This window comes from Plasmopara halstedii (genome assembly GCF_900000015.1).
Source record: "Plasmopara halstedii genome assembly, contig: Scaffold_292, whole genome shotgun sequence".
Taxonomy (NCBI): domain Eukaryota; phylum Oomycota; class Peronosporomycetes; order Peronosporales; family Peronosporaceae; genus Plasmopara; species Plasmopara halstedii.
Genome location: NW_020187213.1, coordinates 952,020 through 975,105, shown reverse-complemented (window position 1 = coordinate 975,105; position 23,086 = coordinate 952,020). Strand labels below are relative to the sequence as shown.

General features: G+C 45.0%; 9 protein-coding genes across 9 annotated transcripts; 4 read left to right on the top strand and 5 right to left on the bottom strand.

Moving 5' to 3' along the window:
* Positions 1 to 182: 182 nt before the first annotated feature.
* On the bottom strand, positions 183 to 4,775 carry PHALS_06035 (hypothetical protein L915_13235; the record flags this gene model as incomplete). The annotated part of the gene is made up of 4 exons (XM_024723377.1): positions 183 to 2,402; positions 2,461 to 2,498; positions 2,558 to 3,283; positions 3,350 to 4,775. 4 exons carry the CDS (start codon positions 4,773 to 4,775, stop codon positions 183 to 185), a joined length of 4,410 nt encoding a protein of 1,469 aa, XP_024574359.1.
* Positions 4,776 to 5,440: 665 nt separating this feature from the next.
* On the bottom strand, positions 5,441 to 8,681 carry PHALS_06034 (ttk protein kinase; the record flags this gene model as incomplete). Its single annotated transcript, XM_024723376.1, has 8 exons — positions 5,441 to 5,923; positions 5,986 to 6,185; positions 6,241 to 6,379; positions 6,448 to 6,693; positions 6,753 to 7,376; positions 7,441 to 7,565; positions 7,629 to 8,239; positions 8,299 to 8,681. The coding sequence occupies 8 exons, from the start codon at positions 8,679 to 8,681 to the stop codon at positions 5,441 to 5,443; spliced, it is 2,811 nt and encodes a 936-aa protein (XP_024574358.1).
* Positions 8,682 to 9,125: 444 nt separating this feature from the next.
* On the top strand, positions 9,126 to 11,150 carry PHALS_06033 (Uncharacterized conserved protein; the record flags this gene model as incomplete). The annotated part of the gene is made up of 2 exons (XM_024723375.1): positions 9,126 to 11,045; positions 11,109 to 11,150. The coding sequence occupies 2 exons, from the start codon at positions 9,126 to 9,128 to the stop codon at positions 11,148 to 11,150; spliced, it is 1,962 nt and encodes a 653-aa protein (XP_024574357.1).
* Positions 11,151 to 11,409: 259 nt separating this feature from the next.
* On the bottom strand, positions 11,410 to 12,116 carry PHALS_06032 (hypothetical protein L914_13062; the record flags this gene model as incomplete). Its single annotated transcript, XM_024723374.1, has 3 exons — positions 11,410 to 11,499; positions 11,567 to 11,863; positions 11,925 to 12,116. The coding sequence occupies 3 exons, from the start codon at positions 12,114 to 12,116 to the stop codon at positions 11,410 to 11,412; spliced, it is 579 nt and encodes a 192-aa protein (XP_024574356.1).
* A 73-nt stretch (positions 12,117 to 12,189) lies between these two features.
* Positions 12,190 to 15,712, top strand: PHALS_06031 (Armadillo-type fold; the record flags this gene model as incomplete). Its single annotated transcript, XM_024723373.1, has 6 exons — positions 12,190 to 12,215; positions 12,285 to 12,402; positions 12,472 to 14,403; positions 14,474 to 14,809; positions 14,871 to 15,515; positions 15,593 to 15,712. 6 exons carry the CDS (start codon positions 12,190 to 12,192, stop codon positions 15,710 to 15,712), a joined length of 3,177 nt encoding a protein of 1,058 aa, XP_024574355.1.
* A 12-nt stretch (positions 15,713 to 15,724) lies between these two features.
* PHALS_06030 (rna group 3) lies at positions 15,725 to 16,999 on the bottom strand (the record flags this gene model as incomplete). Its single annotated transcript, XM_024723372.1, has 6 exons — positions 15,725 to 15,813; positions 15,875 to 15,941; positions 15,997 to 16,143; positions 16,205 to 16,401; positions 16,465 to 16,525; positions 16,586 to 16,999. 6 exons carry the CDS (start codon positions 16,997 to 16,999, stop codon positions 15,725 to 15,727), a joined length of 975 nt encoding a protein of 324 aa, XP_024574354.1.
* A 209-nt stretch (positions 17,000 to 17,208) lies between these two features.
* On the top strand, positions 17,209 to 18,318 carry PHALS_06029 (uncharacterized protein; the record flags this gene model as incomplete). The annotated part of the gene is made up of 3 exons (XM_024723370.1): positions 17,209 to 17,288; positions 17,361 to 17,436; positions 17,500 to 18,318. 3 exons carry the CDS (start codon positions 17,209 to 17,211, stop codon positions 18,316 to 18,318), a joined length of 975 nt encoding a protein of 324 aa, XP_024574353.1.
* A 194-nt stretch (positions 18,319 to 18,512) lies between these two features.
* Positions 18,513 to 19,272, top strand: PHALS_06028 (growth arrest-specific protein 7-like; the record flags this gene model as incomplete). Its single annotated transcript, XM_024723369.1, has 2 exons — positions 18,513 to 18,560; positions 18,637 to 19,272. 2 exons carry the CDS (start codon positions 18,513 to 18,515, stop codon positions 19,270 to 19,272), a joined length of 684 nt encoding a protein of 227 aa, XP_024574352.1.
* Positions 19,273 to 19,476: 204 nt separating this feature from the next.
* On the bottom strand, positions 19,477 to 21,864 carry PHALS_06027 (avr1b-1 avirulence-like protein; the record flags this gene model as incomplete). The annotated part of the gene is made up of 3 exons (XM_024723368.1): positions 19,477 to 21,661; positions 21,729 to 21,761; positions 21,824 to 21,864. 3 exons carry the CDS (start codon positions 21,862 to 21,864, stop codon positions 19,477 to 19,479), a joined length of 2,259 nt encoding a protein of 752 aa, XP_024574351.1.
* Between the last annotated feature and the right edge of the window lie 1,222 nt (positions 21,865 to 23,086).

The window sequence follows — 23,086 nt, the reverse complement described above, 5'->3', positions numbered from 1 at the left end:
AGCGACTCCGACGATTGCCGTCACTTCAGAGCACCTTATAGCCCGAGGATGACGAACGCATGGAGACTCGACCTTCACACTACACTTTTCATTATGCGTCGTCACAGGCCAATGACAGAGAAGGCCACACGGGTGAGAGCACGGAAGTGTAACGGAACAAACAACAGTACAAAATCCAAGCTTTAAGTCACACTCATCGTAAGCCATTGCCACGGATGATCGATGTGCAGGGCAGCAGATTGGAAGCGCCGCACCAATTTGGCACCCTTTATATGTTGTACAATCGTCGATTGTGTTATCAGACTCGGCTTTTTTTTCAAGAAGACCAAGCGTTTTCTGCCAGTGCATCGTCTCACCAAGTACTCAATATTACCCATAACATATAAGGCCAGACGTGCACGACTGAGTAAGACGATAATGCGGTTTTGAAGCTTGACAAAAGACGTGCGAGACTTGCCATCGATGACAAGCGATATAATCACGATATCGGCTTCGTCGCCTTGAAAACGATCTACAGTTGACAGAAAGCAAGAGGGAATGAGACGCGTATCTCGTCCTCTTGTTATCATTTTGGGATCATATATAGACACGAGCATCTTCTGCATCAGCTTTAACTGCCCTTTGTACGGGGTCAGAACTGCGATTGACGAGGCAGGAACGCCACAATGCACCAAATACTGGACGAGTTTGCACGTCATCTTGGCTTCCTGCTTATTTACTCGAGAAATACCGATATCAGATCGCTCCTGTCTTCCCGAATGGGTCCAAAAGAAAATATGCGGCGAGACACCAGGCACCTCCCGTCCAGCCCCTTCACATAAATCCAAAAGTGGCACCGTCCCGGATTTCCTTTTTACACCCCCTAACACCTTCGTTCCGCAAACGGGGTGGTCTTCAATCGACGTAATTTCGTCATAAAAATTGCGAGTTAAATCGCATATGCTCTTGCGCATACGGCGCTGAATTGAAAGAACAGAAGATGGCACTCGATATCCGTGGGGAGCTTTTATCAATCTCTCAAACAAGGAAACATTGATCTTGTTTATTCGCTCAAAGTCAATTCTGCCCATGACCGAGGGTTGTAGCTGAAAATGGTCTCCAATCATTTCTAGCTTACGCGTTGATGAGCTAAAACATGACACAAGTAGTGGCTCCATCACTTCGGAGGCTTCTTCGACCAATATTGCAAACGGATTTGTCGTACGAATGGCTTCGAGGCGAGACACACATCCCGTAATTGTGCCAGCAATGATAGCTTTTCCCTCGTATACCCGGGAAGAAGCGCGGAGTATTTCACGCTCCAGCTCGAATTTTAAGCGTTCAAACTCTTTAGAAAACTCAAGTTGCAATCGAGTACTTATATTACTCCACAAACCCAAAACTGAAAATAGGGCGTTCCAGCGTTCTTCTACAATCATATTCCAATGCCATAGATGTGGCTTCGTCACGAGCTGATTCGAACACACCCACGGCACCGCCTCTTCTACAGCCTTATCCACAAGATCAATCCCAACTACAGTATCATTTCCAATCTCATACACATCGCGCAAATGCTGCAAGTGTTCTGATTCCTCCACTTCGTCCTCATTGGCAAATTCGATAGCATCTTCAAATTCAGTTTCGTCGTTATCTGAGCTATTTGATTCGTCTATCTTTTCATCTTCCGCTACTTCATCAGCGCGCATCAATTTTGAAGGCTCGATGTGTCGATCATTTGGCGATGGCACCATAAGAGTTTTTGCCAGGTCAGCGTACTGCTCAGCAGGCTTCTCAGCGTAAAAAATAGCCTTCGGCGGCGCAGCAAACGTGATACCAAGAGCCACATGATCCCTGCAAAATTTTGAGCCTGCTAGTGGTTTCCCTTTGCAGGGACGACCCTTTCTAGTCCGGGCTTCACACTTTTCCGAGCTTGCCTGAGCCAATGCTATCGCATCCGCGTAATGACGACTACAATACTGCCCGGTTATAGCTGTCTCACCGCAAGCCTCTTGCTTACAGTACAAGTCTTCAGCGTGCATTTTACAGTACGAAGTTCCCGGTTCCGCAACTTCAGCACACATGCTATCCAGACGCCAACAAAGCGGATGACAGTCGCACGTATTGCGAGGTGGTTCACCGACGGCGAAATCTGCCACTTTGTCTTTGGCTAAGCATACGAAACAGGCGTGGTCATGACAGAACAATTGAGATTCATTAATCCGGGAACTTTCGCACATATCTGCTGAACACAAATGCTGTAGACAAAAAGAACGCTTGTGAACAACTCGACTCAAACAAAACTGTTCATCGTTTTTTGTAAACATGCACGAATGCTCACGACAATATAAACTTTTATCAGAGCTGACAATCGAACACGATTCGCCGTACGCACACGCGGGTAGGGGACAGAAACCTGAAAGCCACTGATACAGCACTTCCATTGGATCAATTGCGGAGTCGTAATGCTTAATGCCACCGTACAATCCTGCTATATCCACATTTGCTAACACCGGCTTGGACTTCAAAATGTAATTCAAAGAATCAAGAGAAGTGTCAAAATCGATTATGCAAGACGTACTGCTTTCATTTTCTTCATCAAGATTTTCGATCGCGTCTTCAACAGCTAGCACATTTTCTTTGTTGTCCTCCTTCAAATTTTCAGAAATTTTTAGAAGTGTTGCCACCGCAGACGATATAGCTGGTACAGCTCTTTGTATAATTATGCGCCTGTCTTGACACAGCGACTCTAAGCCGTCAGCGACAGCTTGATGAGCCTCATAGATTGGTGCAAAGCAATCTCGGAGCTGATGCCATTGGTCGCGAAGTCCTTGACATTCATCTAATCGTTGTTTAACATGGTGAACATCAGGATCAGAAAAGGCAAGGTTGTGTTCACGGTATGGCTCCAGCATTGGTTCGCTACTCCTTCCGCCTATACGTACAAGTTTTTTCAATTGTTTGTTACGATAGCCAAATGTAGTGTTATTTAAGGTAGGCTCTGATCGAAGCAGGTCCAGTAGAAATTCATCAATTGCATGATTTTTGTACGATAAAACTAAGATTGGAGGGTCTCCAATTTCGCAGTTCTTAGCTTTCCAAATGTCACGAATGATCAGCAGAGCCCGGACAACAACGACTCCCAGATACGACTTGCCAGTACCAGGAGGTCCTTGTGTACAATGTACTGGATTTATCAAAGCCTCTGCGAAGCTTTTCAATTGTCCAGGATCAAGTGTCGCCCCCTTGACAAGTACTTCCAGAGAGCTCTCCAAACGAGAGCGTTGTACAGCATCCCGTCGAATATCTACGATAGGATCAAGTAATGACAAATCGATTACTTTTCTGACCAAGTTATGCACTGCAACCTCACTCTCCGAATTTGACGCATCAATGTCATCGTCATTATCATCGCCGTTATTTGCTGTATCCAGGTCAGAGTTTTGTTCCAACTTTGTATGCCCACATAAGTTCAGTAAAGCACCATTTTGGAATGGTACTGGCATCTGACGTTGCTTCTCCAATGCTATCAGGACTGGAATGAACTCGGGGACGAAGGTCTGACAATCAATAATAGCCACTGCATCCCCGACAGCAGGATTGTGTGACATGATGGCATTTCCTGAATTTTCAAGATACTGAAGCATACGCAAAGTTAGGCAGCCTCGTTCACGGACTTTGTATTCATCGAAGCTGTTACCCTGGAAAATGACTTCAGCCCAGTAAATGTCATCCGTTGCTCTCAACGATGCCGCCCGATTTCCAAGTCGTACGATTCCGATGAGGTTTGAGCTAGACAAACGCTTCGTCGTTTTCCAATGAATTGTTGTCAATGGCGGGCGACGCGATGCTACTTGCTCGATAGACATGGTGCCATCGTATTTCACCTGAGCTATAAAACCATCATAAACATGGGTCGACGCGTGTTTTGACGGAGGACCGCTAAGTCGCCGCTGGTATTCTGATGCACACATGTTGCAAATCCCCTTTGCGTGCTGCTTATGCGCACACAAAAACGTAGCAGACCCACTGCACTGTGAATTTTTGCACTTGATAGATTCATGTTTGCCCGGAAATGGCCAAAGTGGCTGATCGCACATTTTGTCACCCGCTCTCACAGTACAATGCGGCAGTAACGCATTGTTGCCTTCCACAAACGTCATACCGATCCACAATTGTAAAATTGTCAAAAAATATTCATCAGTGCTTTCGAAAACTCGCCCATTGTTGGTACCTGAAGGCTGCAATTTAGGAAGTAAGATCGGCTGAAAATTCTTATAGTCTGCTAGCCAGGCCACCGTTGGGTGGCGCCAATCTGGTATAAGCACACGTTGCCGTGTCTGCGTTACCTCCCAGTTCCTTACCTTTATGGTCCAGGGTTTCTCTATCTCGCCAAGTAACGTCGCCAATCGATTGCGGACGGGACGGTGAGTCGTTAGCCGAATGCTTAAATTCGCGTCTGCATTGGCAATCATCTCATCCAGAGCATTTTTGACGTCGTCTTTTTTCAAATTCCAAGTAAATTTTAGCAATCTCGCTACAACTCGTTCGGCCAATTCAACGCCTTCAAGAGTTCCATCATTGCCATCTAGCGCTACCTCATGCAGTCCATACTGCGTGTGATGGCTAAGCAATACGCCTACCGCTATACTGATTGCAGACAATGGCGGTGGCGCCGTTGACGCCGAAAACGGCAGTCTTGATAATGCCGACAGCAATATCTTGAGTGCATCCAGAGGAAGGGTGTCAACACATTGCCAGCAACTGACCCAGGCCTTGTCCATTTGCTCGATGGTCATCGCCAATTTATGATTTGGACAGCTCTTCAGGACCGCACGAATAAACTGAAGGTTTGATGGGTTTGCTGGAAGCTGCGGTAGGCGGTAGCCTACAATTCCCTTACCCCCTGTTCCTTCGCTTCCAGAAACACGTCCTTGATATCTACCTCGACCTCTTCCTCTGTTACCACCACTACGCCTACCTCGTTCATCACAGCGAGGGTGATTGACATTGGACCCTCTGCCACCCCCAAGTCTTCCATCACGGCATTTTCCATCAGCCATTTTCAAAAGTTCCAGTCTTTCTGTGTTAACTTCAAGAAATGACAAGTGAGAAGAAATTTGGCTGCTGAGACGGAAAAATGTGCGACAGGGGAGCCGATGATGACGCTAGAGTTATTGTGCCAGCGAAAAAGAATGATAGCAATCTGGTTCCGTCATTATTTGCTTTAGGACCTTTAAAGAAGAATTCGATGATCCTAGTCATTCACTCATTCCGCATCAAATTAAAGTGAGACGGTAAACTGTCAGTAGCAACAAGATTGAACCATATGTAGAATGCAGAAAGTGAGCTTTCTGTGTCATTGACTTAAATAACATTCGAACGCCAATGTTCACACAATTACAAGACAGGACAGCACCTTATAAAACATGATCCGTCTGATTGTGGCTCGTCAAAGCGTCAATTAAATATCTGTCCGCCGCTCTTGGGTGTTGTATGAGTAATAAGGAGTCTGAGATTCCTCATTGTCCGCGTTTCGTAAGCCATCTTGTCCAATGGCGATAAACATGTTCACCCGACTTGCTGCAACTCCCTGACAGCGCAGAAATTCGCCAAACTGCGAAAGAATCTGCGGTGCATTGGCCACCGTCACGGCGATAGGCGTTCCTACTGCAGTGTTTAAGCTATTACTTCGTAAAAACGGATGCTGTAACAGACCGTTTTCTCCAACAATTGGTGGACGAAGGCGGTGATCTCGTTGCAAACAAGAACGAATCACGTCTTCCAAATGCTTATTTTGTAGCGATGGAAAATTAATTGGCACTGTCGGATCAATAATACATCGGAACTTCTCAATGATGTTGTGTATATCCCCAAATGGAGGCTTCGAGTGAACAATTTGGTAAAGTATGCACCCCAATGACCATATATCACTAGCACGACCAACCTAATCAATTTAAATATCAGTCAGCTTTGCTCTCTTTAACAAAATTGATAATAAAGCCATACCTTCATTTTCCCTTGAGTATAGCGCTGGCCATTAGGACCCGAGTTGCCTTGTATTGCCTCCGGAGACATAAAATTGACCGTGCCTATCTGACTATCACGTTCAATGTTTGTCGTGTCGTTTGAAATTGTCTTCGCAATTCCAAAGTCAATGAGCTTGAGCACGCCATTTACAAACAGAAAATTTGCCGGTTTCAAATCACCTGAAATACAACATGTCAGTATGGCACTTCTCGATAACAACAACTGATATTTCACCATGAATGATTCGCTTTTGGTGAATGGCGTTCACAGCTTCAAGCATTTGAGTCCAAATTACTCGCAACATATTCTCATCCATACCGCCCTTTAAATCTTTTAGTCGCTCGCTAAGGTCAATTTCGCCATGCTCCATAATCTGATTTTAGCACGCAAAACGTGTTAGCATTAAGTAATGCATATGTGACAATAAACAAGGAGCAATACCACATTAATCTGCCGCTGCTGAAGATTTTGTTCTGCCGCAATCAGCTTGATAATGTAAGGATTCCCTTGCAATCGTTTTAGAAGCTCTATCTCGTTTGTGAACTGGGCAATACTTTTGTCATCTAGTTTCTTCAGCTTTATTTTCTTCAAAGCATATATTTTGAGGTCTGGCCCTAACATTCGGTAGACTTTACTGCTTCCTCCGCTGCCAATTTGCTCAAGCTTGATATACTTTTGCCCATTAACCTACAAGTTCAAAAAATCATTACATAATTTTCAGTAATATGCACCTGATAGCAACGCACCACAACTTTGCTCGTAAGTGATTCCAGTGCATCTCGCGTTAAAACACTACTCATTGTCGCCACAGGAGGGGATGATGACGAAGAAAGAGAGTCGGGCGAGATTGATTCCGCATCGTCTGGCCCAACTACTGATGAATGCGATTGCTCGCGGTTTGGAGAGCGATAGTGATCAAAAGACACATTGCTTGTTAGTCTTCCTTGAGGCTCTATTCGTGCAGCACTTGCTTTTAATTCCCACGGAAATGGTCTATGCACTCTTGGAGAGCATTTTTCAGTTACAAACTCTTTGTTGTTGATCATGGGCGTACAAAGCGAAACCGGCGAAACCTCTCGAACCTTCGAAAACACATCAACTTCTGTATTTGATTTCTTACAAATCGTAGCGATTGCTTTGTCGATATTTGTCGCTGGACTCTTGAGCGTTGTACCCGATGCTACGGGCTTCGCTAACGTATCGATCGGAAATTTCACAAAATCGCCGCTGCTGGAAAGGCTTTGAGATTCTTCTTTTTTCAGAATCTTCTCCTTTGGATTCCACTTCAATATATGATTTATGTCACCCACATTAATCTTAAGCCTTTTATTTGATCCCGATATGACTCTTATAGCTTTATTCTCCTGCTTCTAGATAATCATAGTTAAAAAAATTAGAGTAAGCCGAATTGACAGCAAACTGTTACATACCAACCTCCACTGATGCGACATCTTCTTGCGGTTTAGTCGGAGTCGCTTGACTTCCTATCAAAGCATTATCATCGTCATCGTCATCGCTTTGGTTTTCGTTACCAGCGATCACTCGAAGCGGCGGGCCAGCTGCCAACATCACAAAAAATAGTTAATATAATGCTATTTGGCCAGCGCCAGCTCAATCCCTACCGAGCTGAAAGCGCAACGGCGGGTGCTGCGTCTTTCTGGTGGTCGAATGTGACTTCAATACTGACCGCGTTGGGAGCGAAGGCGTTGTAAGCAACGGCGACTTTTTCGCCTTCGACACTGTTGAAAAACCTACATCTTTTTGGGCGTAGCTACCTGGTGTCGCTTTCAAGGGTGTCATTGCTAGTCTAGATGAGTCGTTCTCCCCACCGCAATGCTCTCGACTAACAGGTGTCGAACCCGCTGAAACAGTTGATGGACGAACTGGCGTCGTTGTCACACGTGGCGAAGTGACTGCACTTACTATCTCGTTTTGCGCCTGTCTAAGCGTCTGCAATCTGGTCTTTAAAGCAAGTCTTTTCTGTTCCTGTTGTGAGCCAGAAAATGCCGCTACCCATCCTGCTCTGCCTGCAATCACCTTCTTCAGTAACTCCTCCTTCTCAATCGGCGTCAAAGCATCATTGTCTACCCCGCGCTCCAGAATGTCCTCTGCAATATCCTCATTACCCGCTGCGTATTCAAAAGCTGCCTCCTCCTCATACAACAGAGGTTGCTTTTCGCCCACCCGTCGGCTTTTCATATCGCAAAAGCTTTGCCTAATGCCTGTCTCACTACTGCAAGGACAAGTACATTAAGATCAGCTTTATTCATGCCAGATTCGCCACCAACGTACTCGCTCAGCTTAGCCAACATGATACACATCTCCGTATAACCAGCTGTCTGACGTGCCTTCTCTGAGTCGACACATGTCAGCGCGCGTCTCAGTAGTCGTAATTTGCTGTATCTGGTGGGGTTGCCAGTCAATGGGCAGCGCAAGAGCTCGAGCCACGCAGACACAGATCGTGGGGCATCCTTAAGCGCAATTACAAGTCGCATTCGCTCCTCTGATGGCTTTTCTAGCATAAAAAGGGAGCGCGCAGACTCGCCAAAGTGCAAAATCTGAGTCGGTTGGTCCTGTGCGCTTGCGTAGCGCACGGTGGGTACAGGAAGCTCATCTTGGAGTGACTTGACCGCAGACTCTGGTGGTTGATTTTCCTTATCATCGATTACCTCCATTTTTATTTTTCGACGCGTCGGAAGATATGTTTGAACGTCTCGAGGGCGCTTGCGGCTTCCGTCAACCTCCGTCGGCGGTACCCTTTCAACGTCGTGCGCCATTCTGACCTTCGACGACGCACAGAGTGATGGTCGTGCGCCACCGGTGTGCGGAATTTATAAAATTAAGCAATACTGGTTATTACTGAGACCAAGAATATTACCGGTAGCTGATCTTTTCAAAGTGTTCAAAAGTCATCTAGCTTCCTTAATTATATATTCGACTAATAAATCCGTTGCGCCATGTTCCTTCGGGTTGGTTTTGTCCCTAAGGTACTCTCGGTGTAATACAAATGACCAAGCAAATCCTGTCATTGCCAAATTGTTGATCTCAAAGTTTTTGCATTTGATTCTTCAACAGTGTCGGTTCGGAACAGTCGGTCATTCTTTACATTACCATAGACCATGTTTCAGACACAAGATGGTGCTGGAAGCAGCTACACATCAACCATTTATGGATTTATACGGGATCAGAAGTACGAAGAAGCGGTGCGAATTCTACAGATCGAGTTAGAGAACCACCCGCGCAGTCGTGCAGCTTTGTCGCTGCTTGGATACTGCTATTACCACATGCAGCTCTTTCATCAAGCTGTAGAAATGTATGAACAACTATGTGCCAGTCACCCCGAGGTGGATGAGTATCAACTCTATTTAGCTCAGTCACTATACAAGTCCGGGCAATACGATGCTGCCTCAAGACGAGCCAGTCAACTTGAAAATGAACAGCTTGCCCAACGTGTGCATTTGCTCAGAGCTGCCTCTTATTATGAGCAAAATGACATAAAGGCTACACGTTCCGTGTTGGAAGAGTGTCTACCTGATGATCCCACGACAATCGTATTTGAGGGTGCTATTGAGTATAAGGAAGGACGCTACGAGGCGACCCGTGCAAAGTTCTCGGATGCAATAAATATTTTGGGCTACCAGCCAGATTTGTCATATAACATTGCTCTCTGCTTTTTCAAGATGAAACAATACGGTAATGCTATGCGGCAGATCGCCGAGATCATCGAAAAGGGCGTGCGGGATCACCCTGAATTGAGTGTAGGCAGTAAAAGCGAGCAAAATACTGACGTCAAGTCTGTGCAGAACTCGACAGTTTTACGAGAGACAGCACTTGTTGAAGCATTCAATCTCAAGGCTGCGATTGAGTACGAGATGAAAAATTATAAAGGAGCTCGAGATGCACTACTGGACATGCCACCTCGTCAAGAAGAGGAACTGGATCCGGTTTCACTTCACAATTTTGGCCTGATGAATATGGACGTGGATCCAAACGGTGGCTTCAAAAAGCTTAATTTTCTACTGCAAAATCCACCATTTCCTGTCGAAACGTTCTCCAATCTGCTTATCTTATACACCAAGCATGGATTTCATGATCTAATGGCTGACGTGTTAGCAGAAAACGCCCATCTGACTTTTCAATTATTGTCAAAAGACTTTTACGACTTTATGGACGCCACCGTGACGCTACAAACTTCCCCTGAGGATGCCTATCTCAAATACGATGACCTCGCAACCAAGCATGTTGACAGACTGCGCAAACTGACTAAAAAAATTCAGGACGCGCGACTTGCCCAGTCAAACGATGATATCAAAACGTCTCTCAAAGCTTATGATGATGCGCTTGAAGAATTTATGCCCGTGCTTATGGCACAGGCGAACATATACTGGGAGCGCGGCAACTACACACAAGTAGAAAAGATTTTCCGTCAAACAGCCGAATTTTGCTCGGAACACGAAGCCTGGAAACTAAACGTAGCACACGTTTTTTTCCTTCAAGGAAATAAATATGAACAGGCCATTCAGTACTATGAACCCTTTGTGAAAAAACACCAAGATAACTTGCTTGATGTGCAGGCTATTATCCTTGCGAATCTTTGTGTGTGCTACGTGATGAATACGGATAATGAAAAAGCCGAGGAGTTGTTGCGCTCTATTGAGCGTGAGGAAGAAGAAGAATCGAATCGAGATCCCGAAAAGAGGCTTTTTCATCTGTGCATTGTAAATCTTGTTATCGGCACGTTATACTGCTCCAAGAACAATTACGACTTTGGAATTTGTCGAGTCATGAAGAGTATGGAGCCATATCACCGTAAGCTTGGGCCGGATACATGGTTTTATGCAAAGCGTTGCTTTCTTGGGTTAGCGCTCACGCTAGCAAAGCACATGACAACTATTCGAGACTCCACGATGGATGATATTCTCGAGTTTTTCGACTGCGCAGACCAACACGGTAAGGAAATTTTCACGACATCGGGAGCTGATCAGAGTAATTCCAGCACGGTGGTGTCAGATGTTATCCAACACACAATCAGCTATGAGGTGCGTGGCCAATGTCGTAAATATATACACTAGTATCATTTGCCTTACATTTCATGCTCTTAGGCTCGGCTTCTCAAGCGGACATTCCTCAAGCTGCGCTCTTAACGCGACATAATTCATGTCATTTGTCGTACGCACCAGATACTAAGTATACGTATGACTCGGACGTGATTATCAAGCAGGATGTACTGACTCCCCTACAAGTGATATTGCGGGATTTATTCGTCAACAAAACTAGCCTGCGTTATTCTTACAGCTTTATGTTATTGAAATTAGTTTCTTGGATGTGCATATGTGGAGACGTCTGACACGCTTGACTACTCTACCGTGAACTTACTCGTCCTGTGCATTTAAGCACAAGCATTTAAACTTTGATGGGAGGCAATTGGCACCTCTTTGCCCGCCAATGTGCGACAGGAGTCCCGAGAATCGATGGAGATTTGGCTCGAAGTCGCTGCGGTAATTCACGCAATAAAACTTCAAGTAAGCTTTGATAACCAGACTCAAAAGAATTAAATCACCTTCAAAGCACTGTTTCGAAGAAAGACCTGTTCAAGTGCTTGAAACCGCGTCTCGTCCTGATGCTGAAGTGCCAACGCAGTCAGCTTTGCTTTCTTTGCCATCCCTCGTCGGTGATACGACTGTTTAGGCGACGTCCAGTCATTAACTTTTAGATTCTTTCCTTCTGTCAAACGTTTCAGCTCTGCAAGGTCTTCCTGAATGGAGTGTGACTTGAAACTGGTCATTGAAGTGAGAATAAACTGTCGCCTCTCTATCGACAATTGCGTATTCACATCCAAAAAACCTGAACTCTGGTGCTACACTGACCAACAAATTTAAGCGCAATACCCATGAGCGTCAACTTTACCAAAGCCGTACCTCCATCTTTTCCGTAAGCTGTCGAAACATTACTTCCTGCTTCTGGGGCCTTGAATCCTTTTTGCGGCGAGTTTGTGGAGTGAGAAATTCTACAAACTCTTTGAAATCAATCTGTCCATTCGAGTCTTTGTCTAATTGGTTAACAATCTCCTCAATCTCTTGCTTGTCGTTCACGATGCCAATTGACAGCATTGGATCCTCCAATTCTTCGACAGATATTTTGCCTGATCCATCTGAATCCAGTGCATTAAACCACTGTCGAAGCATGCGCTTTTGTTGGCCTGAGAACTGGTAATGAGGTTGTTTAGCATGCTTGATAAGCCATAAGTTTCGATCACAGTGCAGCTGTTGCTCGTGCAGTGCGCGATGCTTGACAAGTGTAGATTTTGGCGGGAGTGCAAATGGATCTCGTACAGTTTGTCTCCACCATTCGTCCAAGTGCTTGAGTTCATCATGTTTGGCTTTCACCATTATTCTTGTATTCGTTGTATTCCATGATTCGTTATTCTTGTGAGCTTTATTTATATTGTCCGTTTGTGGTGAAAAGCTATACATGAAGCGCGATCTTGAATTGGACACAACCGCTTCCGGCGGCGACAGCGCAAATTCTGCCGCTGAGAAACGACCTCGAACAAATTCCTTGACGTCAACGCAACCGTCTGATGTCAAAATTGATCTTCAATGCCCCAGAGTAGCTTCAGTGCAGGATCATCAAATACACCCCATGGCCATACTTGAGGCCATCCGCCTGAAGCTACAGAACACTGTAGACCCTCATTTACAGGGTTGTCTTTTACTTGAATACAGCACAACTGCGGCTTCTCCGAGCGCTAATACAGCAGCGGCGATTGACTTTCTCTTTTCATTTTTACAACAGAATCAGACGCAGTCTACCACTCTCAGCGAGGAGAAATTGTCCAAAGACGCCAGTAGTAGCGGAGCTATAGTCGTGGGCGCCATTGTGCGTGGTCTTCGACAGCTTTTGGCTGTCAAAGCAACTGTCGTAGAGCCTATGATCCAGGTGAATGCGATGGGTGAGCAATTGATGCAATGTTTGAGTGTAGGGGAGGATTTTAAGCTCCGTCGCGACATGTTACGCATTGTCGTGGACTGCCTTATGTGTACTAAAAAGTATGATCAACTTAAGCAGCTCTTGCACAAGTGTGTGCACGATCACGATGCTGGCATGCAGGCAATTTGTCTCCGCACGTATCTAAGGTTATATAACAAAGGAGAGTCTTTTGCTCTCGAGACGATCTCGACAGATGACGTTGCAGTCAGTGAGTTCGATCTATTAACAGGCTTTATACTATTTGGACAAAGCCACGAGGTCCAAGTGTTGGCATCACAAGTGATTGTGGTCCTTACAGAACTGTTCCCACGCTGTGAAGCTACGAACAGTCAATATTTTCCATCTACAATAGCTGCAAAGGTGACGCTGCTTTTGCCCGAAAAGATTTTTTATGTCTTGTGCATGGCAGCCAATGATGCGTCAAAAGTGGTGCGAGCTGAAGTTGCGAGATGTCTACGGCGTATGTCTTGTGTGCAAAACAGTGAGGTCCTGGAGCACGCTTTTGTCAAGACACAGGTCGATGAGGCTGTTGTTGACGTTGCTACAGAGAGTAGTGAGATGAATACACGTCGGATGATGTCGAGTGGCGTTTTGCTATCGCTTTTGGAGGATGTTGACGAGGAGGTCGCCATTGAAGCCTCGCGTACTATTGCCAGATTGGGTGAAGTTACAGCACGTCGCACTAGTACAGCACGATGGAGTCAGCGAGTCGTGGAACGCACAATCACGGCGCATTTTGACGTGCTTTCGCGTACAAGTAGGTCAAGTACATCGCTACTGCGTCAAGTATTCGTGAACTCCTTAAGTCGCTTGTTAGTGTGTCGGCACGTGCTTGGATTGAGGACCGACATGACCATATCTAGCACCGAACTGAATTTTCTGCTGCAAAGTGACACAGATGTTAGTCTACCCGCAGCTATCGAGACCTTACGAGTGCTGCAATACTATGATCTATCAAGCACTTGGGTTGTCCAGCGATTGGTAGACTACGTTTCGAAAATAGGCACTTTGTTCAATAGTTTTGAAGCCAAGAATGATTACACTTTGTTGGATTGTTGGAAGCAAAGATATTTTAATGCGGTGCAAGATCTTGGTAAAAAGTGCGCTGATGTGCTAAAGGTCGATGACTCCTTGTTGGATCCAGTGAGACAAGAGACATCACAGCTTCATGGTCGAGATGATATCATGAAACAGTCGTGTCAAGCCTTACTTTGCCACAATGACTTTTCGAATGGGATCAATAAGAAAGACAGTAACTTACCTTCATCCGACGGAACTAGCCTATTTTTCCTACAGAGTCCATCAACTGGGTCGCAAACAGTGGATCAGGCTTCTCAGGTGACGAAATTTTTGGATGCTCTTCAAGACCCTCCCTCGGATGAAAATCTGAATGAGTCTTTGAATACAGTAAGCTGTATCTCTGGTTAACGTTTTGTATCATTGTATCCAAGCTGATCTATTGTGTGTTTAACTCTAGATTTGTCGCCTTCGTAATGTATTTGCTGCGGAGGAAACTTTTCATTTTGTCGACGTTCTTGTCCGACTTCGGAAGCACTTGCGTTCATTTCCCGAAGTATCAACCACACTACCGTCGGCACCATCAAAATATGTGCCCATATCGGCTATGCTTAGCACAAGTCCTAGCGTGAGCTCAGAACACACGAACATTGGTAGTGGAGAGGCAGAGGCGTTTGAGAGTTTGCGAATATGGAATGATTTGCGGAAGCAATGCCAAGAGTTGGTTTATGTTGCGTCCGGGGTGTATGTGAAAGCTTTTGCTTTAAGTTTGTCACCTCGGATTGAGTTACTTCAGGTATAGATACTCAGAATATTTACCTTCCAATGTGACTGATAGCCGTTTTACGATAAAATAGCTAGTAATGCTTGGATCTATTGGACTCGAGCTTGCATCTCTGCAAAATTCTACCGACAATCTAACTATCATTGCAAAGCTGCGGTGGATAACCAAGGAAGCGACGACTCGATTGCACTTTCTAGTCGAGGATGGCGAGCTTAAAGACAAAGCTTGGATCCCGATCGAAATGCTGTCTGGCGCGAGCACACTAAACGACCTGAAGCGCGCTTTTGTTGCGTTCGTTCGTAAGGCATGGCCCACAGCACTCATCAAATCTGCAATAACTCGCTGTACACCTCCAACTGTCGGAGCTCGTATCCATTTTCGCCGTCTGGCTACCGCCCATGCATCAATTATAGAACCAATCTCGAATGTGCATTTGAAGTTTGAGCCCCAAGAAATTACAGCGAACTGGGCGTTTGAGCAGCGTGTTAACTTTGTTTTGACAAATACGCGAGATCTTACACAAGTGTATGTCAGAAGCATGCTTCCCGATGGTGAAGTTGACTACCATCATGTACCATTAACTTGTATCTATTCTCGGGGGCCACGCAATCACTCGGTTGTTCACACAATTACGCTAACTGTATCACCTTTTTCGGATCCAACCGCATTTCAAATTACTGTGTGCCTAGGTCACTCAAAACTCCCAGGAATTGTCAAGGTACGATCGAGTATTTTTGTCTTGATTTTGTCTTAAAGCGATCAAGAAACTCAAACATAATTTTCTGCTGTGTGCAGCCAAGTATTTCTAGTTCTGTCAACGCTCATTCTCGAATGTTCACCGAAATTTCTGATCCTGTTTGCGTACCAATATCTCACCGCACAAGCACCACGCTGCGGCATGCAGCAACAAAATAGATTGGGGTATATTTAGTGGTGCAAAAGCTCGTAGAGCAGAATTGCTGACGCGACACTGACGTTCAAAGAATCCACGCAAGTGTTCGTGTCCGTTGCATGACCTGAGTCGACAAAGCTTATGATGACCTTGAAGAAGACAAGACTAGTACAGCAACAGCGTACCTGGGATAGTCACAATCGCATGGCAGCACTGACGAATACTTTTACGAAGACCGCGGTGCTCATTACCCTAACAAAGCAAAATTTAAGCTCAAGTCAAGTAAACATCATTTTTCATACTATACCATCACGAGAATCGTTGGCTGGGCATCGGTTGCAAAATCAATCGACGAGATGGAGTCGGGTCCACTACATGCACCTACAATACGCCACCCGAGGTCACCACTAATTGCCAGCATTTCATGTAAATTTCTCGTCTTCATGAGTTTTTCCTTAAATGTACGCACGAAATTATTAGCATCAGAAATATCAAGCAGATACTCAAAAACGTACGGTGGCAACTAAAATCTCCAGAGCCCCGACAGAAGCCCGTGAGACGGTAGGAGATACTGGAGCGGTGTTTCCATCAGTTACAACAACTGTCGAGCAGCCTAAGAAATGCGCAGAACGAAGAATTGCTCCAAAATTCTGGGGATCGTGAATTTCATCGAGCACTAATATCACTGGTGATCGAGTAGACTCAGTAAAGCCTGTGTGGTAGCTTAACTAAGTAATCAAAGCAGCATGATTGACCAAGATATAAATGATCATACCTGAAGGGGTTGCAGGGACAAAGTCTTTAAGAACGATTTGCGCCGCGTCCAATACCACTCCCTTATAAAGACAAACAACCAGTTCAGGTACCGATCATATGTATGGCAAGGTCTTTCTTACTTGATGTGGCTTGTCACCAGTAATGTGATTAAGCATCCATTTGCTTAAAGGATACCTTACTATACCATTGGCCTCTGTCAGCTCGTAAATGCGCTCGAGCGCCTTTAAGTCTGCGACGCTCTTCTTCTGACGCCGTTGGCCATGTGTCGGTGTATGCTCCTCCCGCACATACAACGCGTGAATAGTTCGATAGCCAGTTTCAAGGGCTTGTAATACACTATGAATGCCATAAACCCCCTCACCCACCAATTGCGGAATATCTTTGCCGTCATTTGTGCGCGTACATCGCTCTTTACTGCGCCAATGTTCTCTTTCACGACCCCTTAAATGTTTCCCACGCGTTGATATTACATTTTGGGATCCAGAGAAAGACCTCCATTGACTACCAGTGAACAAAGTTGAAGAGACGCACATCAACAACCTGGTCGACGGTCTCGACGATAATCTCATGACAACTAATCGGTCGATCATGGATAACATGCGATTGCTATTCTTAATTTCTTTAATACACATGTATCTAAATAAAGCTTTCATCATAAGACATTCTTTCATTTAAAAGCTTTGGAGATTCCCTTGTATCAAGTTACAGGCCTGCGTAGCAGAGCTTTGCAGGACATATCGTGATGAGTATACGTGTACACAATTTGAAACGGTTTGAGGAACTTCAGCAAAATGCAATAAGCATCTCATCTCAATTACCGAAGTACGTGAAGATACCGTGTCATAACGAGTTTAATACTTCTAAATGTGCCATTTGATCTCTACATACATGTAGATCACGTTCGCCATCACCATCTACAAAAGTCAGCAATAAATCGACAATTTTAGCTCTGACCAAGGAGACACAGAAGGTTGGAAGACTTTTTCGTAATCTACAAGAATTGGTTATCTCAGATTATAGTTTGTTATCGTAGAGAAGAATGACAAAAAAACATGAACTTTACATGAAGGAGCGAGAAGAAATGGAGAAGAAACTTGCTGAGACCATTGCTGAAAATATTCAGCGACAAAAGAGCAAGAAGGAGGGACAGTATTTGAAGCTGCAACAGGAAGTAGAGGAAGGCAATGATCTTATACAAGAACTTCATGAGACTTTAGAGCTACAGCAGCTGTCTAAAAATGGACAGCTTTCACGGATGCACGAAGAGTGGACTACCGGAGTTTTTCACAAGCTTAATGACCCAATTCTTGCAAAAGTGCAGTCCATGGACGGCAAGCTGCGCAGCGCTAAGAGGGCTGATGCGTACCAAAAGTTCTTGGACGTGACTCGCAAAAAGGGAGGACTTTTTCGTGACATTATCATCGAAAGCGAGTACAACCCCATGAGTGACATCAAGTTTATTAAACACCGAGAGAATGTGGATGATCCAACGAAACGGGGGATACGGCGGCGAGAGGAAGAGGATGCTATTGCTCGAGCTGGTACTACCATGTCGGATGAAAGTGGTGATGATATGCTTGGTTTAAAGGAGCAATACACTTGCCGTCGCGATAGTCTCGATGTCAAGCTTTGGGCAAAAGGTGCGTATGAAAGCACACCTTACGGTTATTTTCACAAGATGATGAATAGTACGGCAAGTTCCGAAGGGTCAAAGACGTATGCATCGCATGTGAAGTTTGATCACTACAACATTGAAACTGGTCCAGAGGTTGTTCGTCGGGAACTTCCGAAAGGAAAGCGTACTAATTTCGATGGATATAAAGTTCCAAAAACGACATTTCAGATAGACTGAGCCCAAATGTGGTATGCACTTTGTTTTGATAGCCAAAGCTTTGACATGGTAAATGCTATAGTGCTTTGCAATTTAACACGGGCTAAACAATTTGACTAGTCAGTGATCATAAATTGTGAGCTCTTAAATAATTTATAGTTAATAAATATGAATTGAGGCAATTCTTTGGACTGTACATCGGCTCTTTTCTCGTCATGCCGCTTCCCGCCCCATGGCTGTCGTACAAGACTAAGGATGGCAAGGTAAAGTGGTCGTTTATAGTTTCATTTCCTAAGCATATTGCAACGGTTGTTTATCAAGTGTTTGATAATCCTGTAGGATTATTACTATAATCCCGAGTCTAAAGTCACGACATGGACTAAGCCGTCCAGCTCTTCATCTTCCAATAAGACGCCACCTAGGCACAAATCCAGCTCTGGAAACAATACATCATCAAGTCCAGCGCTACCCAGTGGAGGTGCAGGAAGAGGTGGTCTTTTGGCTCAGATTCAGCAAGGTGCTAAGCTTAAGAAGGTCAAGACAGTGGAAAAGACGCTATTTGCAAGTAGTGGCAGTGCTGGAAATGGAGCTGGGGGAACAGCACCAACTTCAAGTCCGTTTGCAGGTGCAGGAGGCGGCATGGGCTCAATGATGGCTGCTATTAAGCAAGGTGGCAACCTGAGAAAGTCTAACCCCTCAGGCTTCCAGAGAGAAAATAGTAGCGGTGGTGCGAACAGTGCACCAAGTGGCGGTGGAGGCTTTGCTGAAATTATGCGAAAGAACCGTGAAGCAGCTGCAAGGAAATCTGGAGGTGGATCGGCTCCATCTGTGCATAACAGCAATTCCGAACCGTCAACACCACGCCAGATGTCGAATGCGAGCTTCGAGAATGGAAATAACACTGCAGTTGAGACGCGACTTGCAGCGATTGAAAATAAACTTGACAAAATCATGGCACACCTTGGTATTAATTAGCTGAACAAGGTATGGCAAGTCCAGGGAAGAGATTTTTCGCTGCCGTTGCCACTTCGACCCTGCTGAACGTAGTAAATCACTATGAGTGTGTACGTTACTGTCGAGAAAAATGAATGATGCATTTGTGCATGCTAACAATGTACCAAAGTTGAAAGAATTGGCGTTTTGTAAATCTCCGAATTCTATGGTCATGTTAGTTTAAACTTAACCAAATTGCATGGCCATCTCTTGAAGCGTCATACTTTTCTTCTTCTGCTTTCTTTTCCCATTCTCTCGATTTCCGTTCGTAGTTTTTGACACACGGCTTTGGGCAATCGCCTGGACCTGATCATCCCAAGTCGCACGCGTTACAGGCTGAACGCCGACAGGTTTGCTGGCTCGAGGTAAGTCAGGAAAGTCGTTCTTATTAGTTTTAAAACTTGTTGCGGCGGGTGGCGGCATCATGTGACGCAGCACAGGCGTCGGTGTGGATGCATATGCTGACGCCGCGGCACCGTATCCAGTCGCCGGCGATGACGTAGCTACATTGAGACTAGCAAACGATTCAGTAGGGGCAGTTTGAAGCTTAGTACTCGAGGGAGTAGCAGGATACGCTGATGCACTAGCTGTAGCAGTCGGTGGTGTCTGCCAGCTTCCAGACGACGTCCACTGAGTTGTAGGCTGTGTATATCGTCCTGTCATGTTACGCAAATTCGTGTTGTGCACAATCGCAGAGGGCTTGCGATTTGAAGCCATCTTGATGCCGCTTTCTTTCATAGCATTGCCCCATCCAGACGGCGACGGCTTTGGCGGCTGACGCTGGTTCTTGTGCTGTGATGTGATCGCACTCTCCGCTTGCTGAGACTTTGCAGGCTTTTTGTTGTGCTTTGATTGAGACCCTTGGAATTTTTGAGTCTTGCTTTGATTCTTGTTTACATGTTTGTGGTATGCAAAAAATGCTTCGATTTGTTGTTTGTCAGGAGATAGCCGCATGAGCGGTAAAAAGAGCTGTGAAAAGTCTGCAGGCGAAAACATGTCGCGCATTTTGACGTAAAAGTCCGGGACTTCGATCTCACCTGCACGAAAGCGCTTGCAATCTTCGCGAAAAACTTCGTACTTTGCATCACTGCCTAAGACCTGTCGAATTTGAAGCACAACGGCTGTTTTTGACGGCATCGGACCGACAAACTCGTCTTTCTCTTCCTCTGATTCGTTATCCGGTACCGTATGTTCAGTACAGGCAAGTTTTGCTTCGAGACCACCACCCGACTTGCGACCCTTTTTCCTTCCTTTATTATGTTTGCGTGCAGGTTTTAGTGCTTTTAATAGCGGATTGTTCGCGCCTAAGACGGCAGCAGCTGACGCTAGCTCTGAATTCTCATATTCCCAACCATTGCTGTCCATGTGCGCGCGTAGAGCAGCTGACGGCGGCGGCGCCAAAGCATTTCGAAACGCTAAACCAGACTGGTTGGAAGACGAGCTGGATACAAGCGCTGGAAAATCTTCTGCTGTACGACGGTGTGACACAGTCTGATTCTCCCACAGTGAGAATGACGGCCCTCCTGCCGTACTGTCGGATCCCGAAAGCGACGGAAAGTCAGCAACATTAATTGTGTGATTTCCACGAGACTGCTGATCAAACAACCGTGGATCTTCAAAGTCAGCGTCGTCTCCCTGTGAAGCCCGTCGAATCGTAAAATGCACGTCAATTTTCCGACTAGTCTTGATGTGCGGATGATCAACAGTCATATGTGCCTGAAGATCCAGATGCGATTTGAAAACAACAAATTTTTTAGCCAAACACTCACTCTCTTCACACAAGTAGTGATCAGCTCGAAAATGATTTTCCAAGTCATTATAATCCTTGTAATATCGATTCTGCACATTTAGCTGGTAGAGACAAATATCGCACTCAAAATGATTTTTCCTAAGATGATCGTACAATTCTGTTGTCGAATAAAATCGTGAAAAACAGAAATCACATCTTGGATGACCCATAAATCCTTCGAGAAGACTTCCGTTCGTATTGTGTACTTTCAATTGCTCTCGTGTAAATAGCACGAATTCTTCTAGAAACGCCTTTTTGTTGGTTAAACAGATGCTACAATACTGCAAGCTGTGTACATTTAGCACGTGCGTACGCAAAGCGTCCACCGTCGCGAATTTTTTGCCACAAATCTTGCACAACGGGTCTCGAAGCTTACGAATATGCGTTGTATAGTCTTTCTGATAGAAAAACATACCCGAGGGTTCGTCATATACGTAATTAGGTCCGATATTATCTCCCCAATTTTGAAACGACTCAAAACTCTCGTCCTCGTGCGATACACAAATGATGCGCGGCATGTCCGTCTTACACATGACACACGCAGTTTGTCCTAATAGCTGACGAAGACGCAACGCACAGATACTACAGCAGCCAGAATGATTGCATACACCTATGGTATTAAAGCGAGACACATTGTCAATAGTGTTACAGCACAGCACGCATGTTGAGGTCATTGTTAAAGCTTGTAATGTAAAATGAGTGACATATCGCAAAAGTGAATAATAAATGTAGTGGGTGACCTACATAAGTACTACATTAAAAAAAACGTTTGAGATGCCACGCATTTTGTGTAATTCGCCTGCTTGGCTGCACTGCCTACACTTTCAACGTGCGTATTACAATGTGACGCTGACCTTTGCGAAGCCAACATTTGAAGCATCTTGTGTAGCCGTTTCTAGTATCATTAGTTATTTTTTGTGTTCCAAATAAGGAAAACTCGGCTCTTGAAGGAATTGAGTCTTCTATCATGGAACATCATGAGACGTTATTGTTCATTACAGTGCTTGTGCCTTAAGTCGGTAATGCAAGTTTAAACATTCATTCAGTGTTCTTTTAATTGGATGCAATCGCGAAGCTGTTGCGCTGCGAAACACTGTCAATATAATGCGTTTGGTGATATGCAGCATGCCCACTCTAATTCAATAATGATTTGACAACACCAACGATGTATTTCCCTATTTATCTGATGCTACTACAAGTGAGTATCCATCAGAATCGAAGTAGATACCGAACTGGATCGGTATTGAGAGACCAGCTCGTCTCAGACTAGAGAGAAGAATTACAAGTGAGAAGCCGCGCTAGCATTTAAAGGAAGCAGAATGCTAGAATTCAGACAAAATGATGTTGTCGGCCGGATACGCTATATACCATTTAAGTCTCAGAAACATAGGTGATTCAGGTGCAGAGCAGAAAAGTGATTGCAGTTGTGATTTGCTCGTTTCTTATAGCAAGACAGTACAGACCATAGCTGACATATCGCATTTGTTCTGATTACGAGCCGAATGGTCTCTCATCCTGCCAAAGGATGTGCTAGCTGATAACCAGTAGCAGAACTTTGAAGGCGTCACGAAAAGGGAAATTCAGACGCACCAAGAAGGTAAAAAACTTAAGAAACGGTCGCGACGAACGCTTGGTTTCCTTGAAGACGTCAGAGGAACGACCGAATGCCCCGGGTCGATTCTGTTCGAGCTGGAGCTTGAAAATGGATAAACTTGACAAAGTAAGTGCAAATTAACTCAATCTTTAATTGAGTCCTTAGAGGTGTTGCCAGCGACATACCCCAAAGTGAAGAGACCAAATTACGGACTGAAAAATGAGACGATGACACCAAACCCAAATTCATGGTTATTGCACCTTTGTTGTACCGAAAATCGGGTCTGCTGGGACCTAGTGCTAGACACGGAAAGTGAGGAAAGGGGCCGTTCGACGGAAAGGAACTAAACGATTACCAAAGTTGCCAAGGTCAGATATACGACGAACTTTGTACAGAGCTTTCGGAGTCGGGAA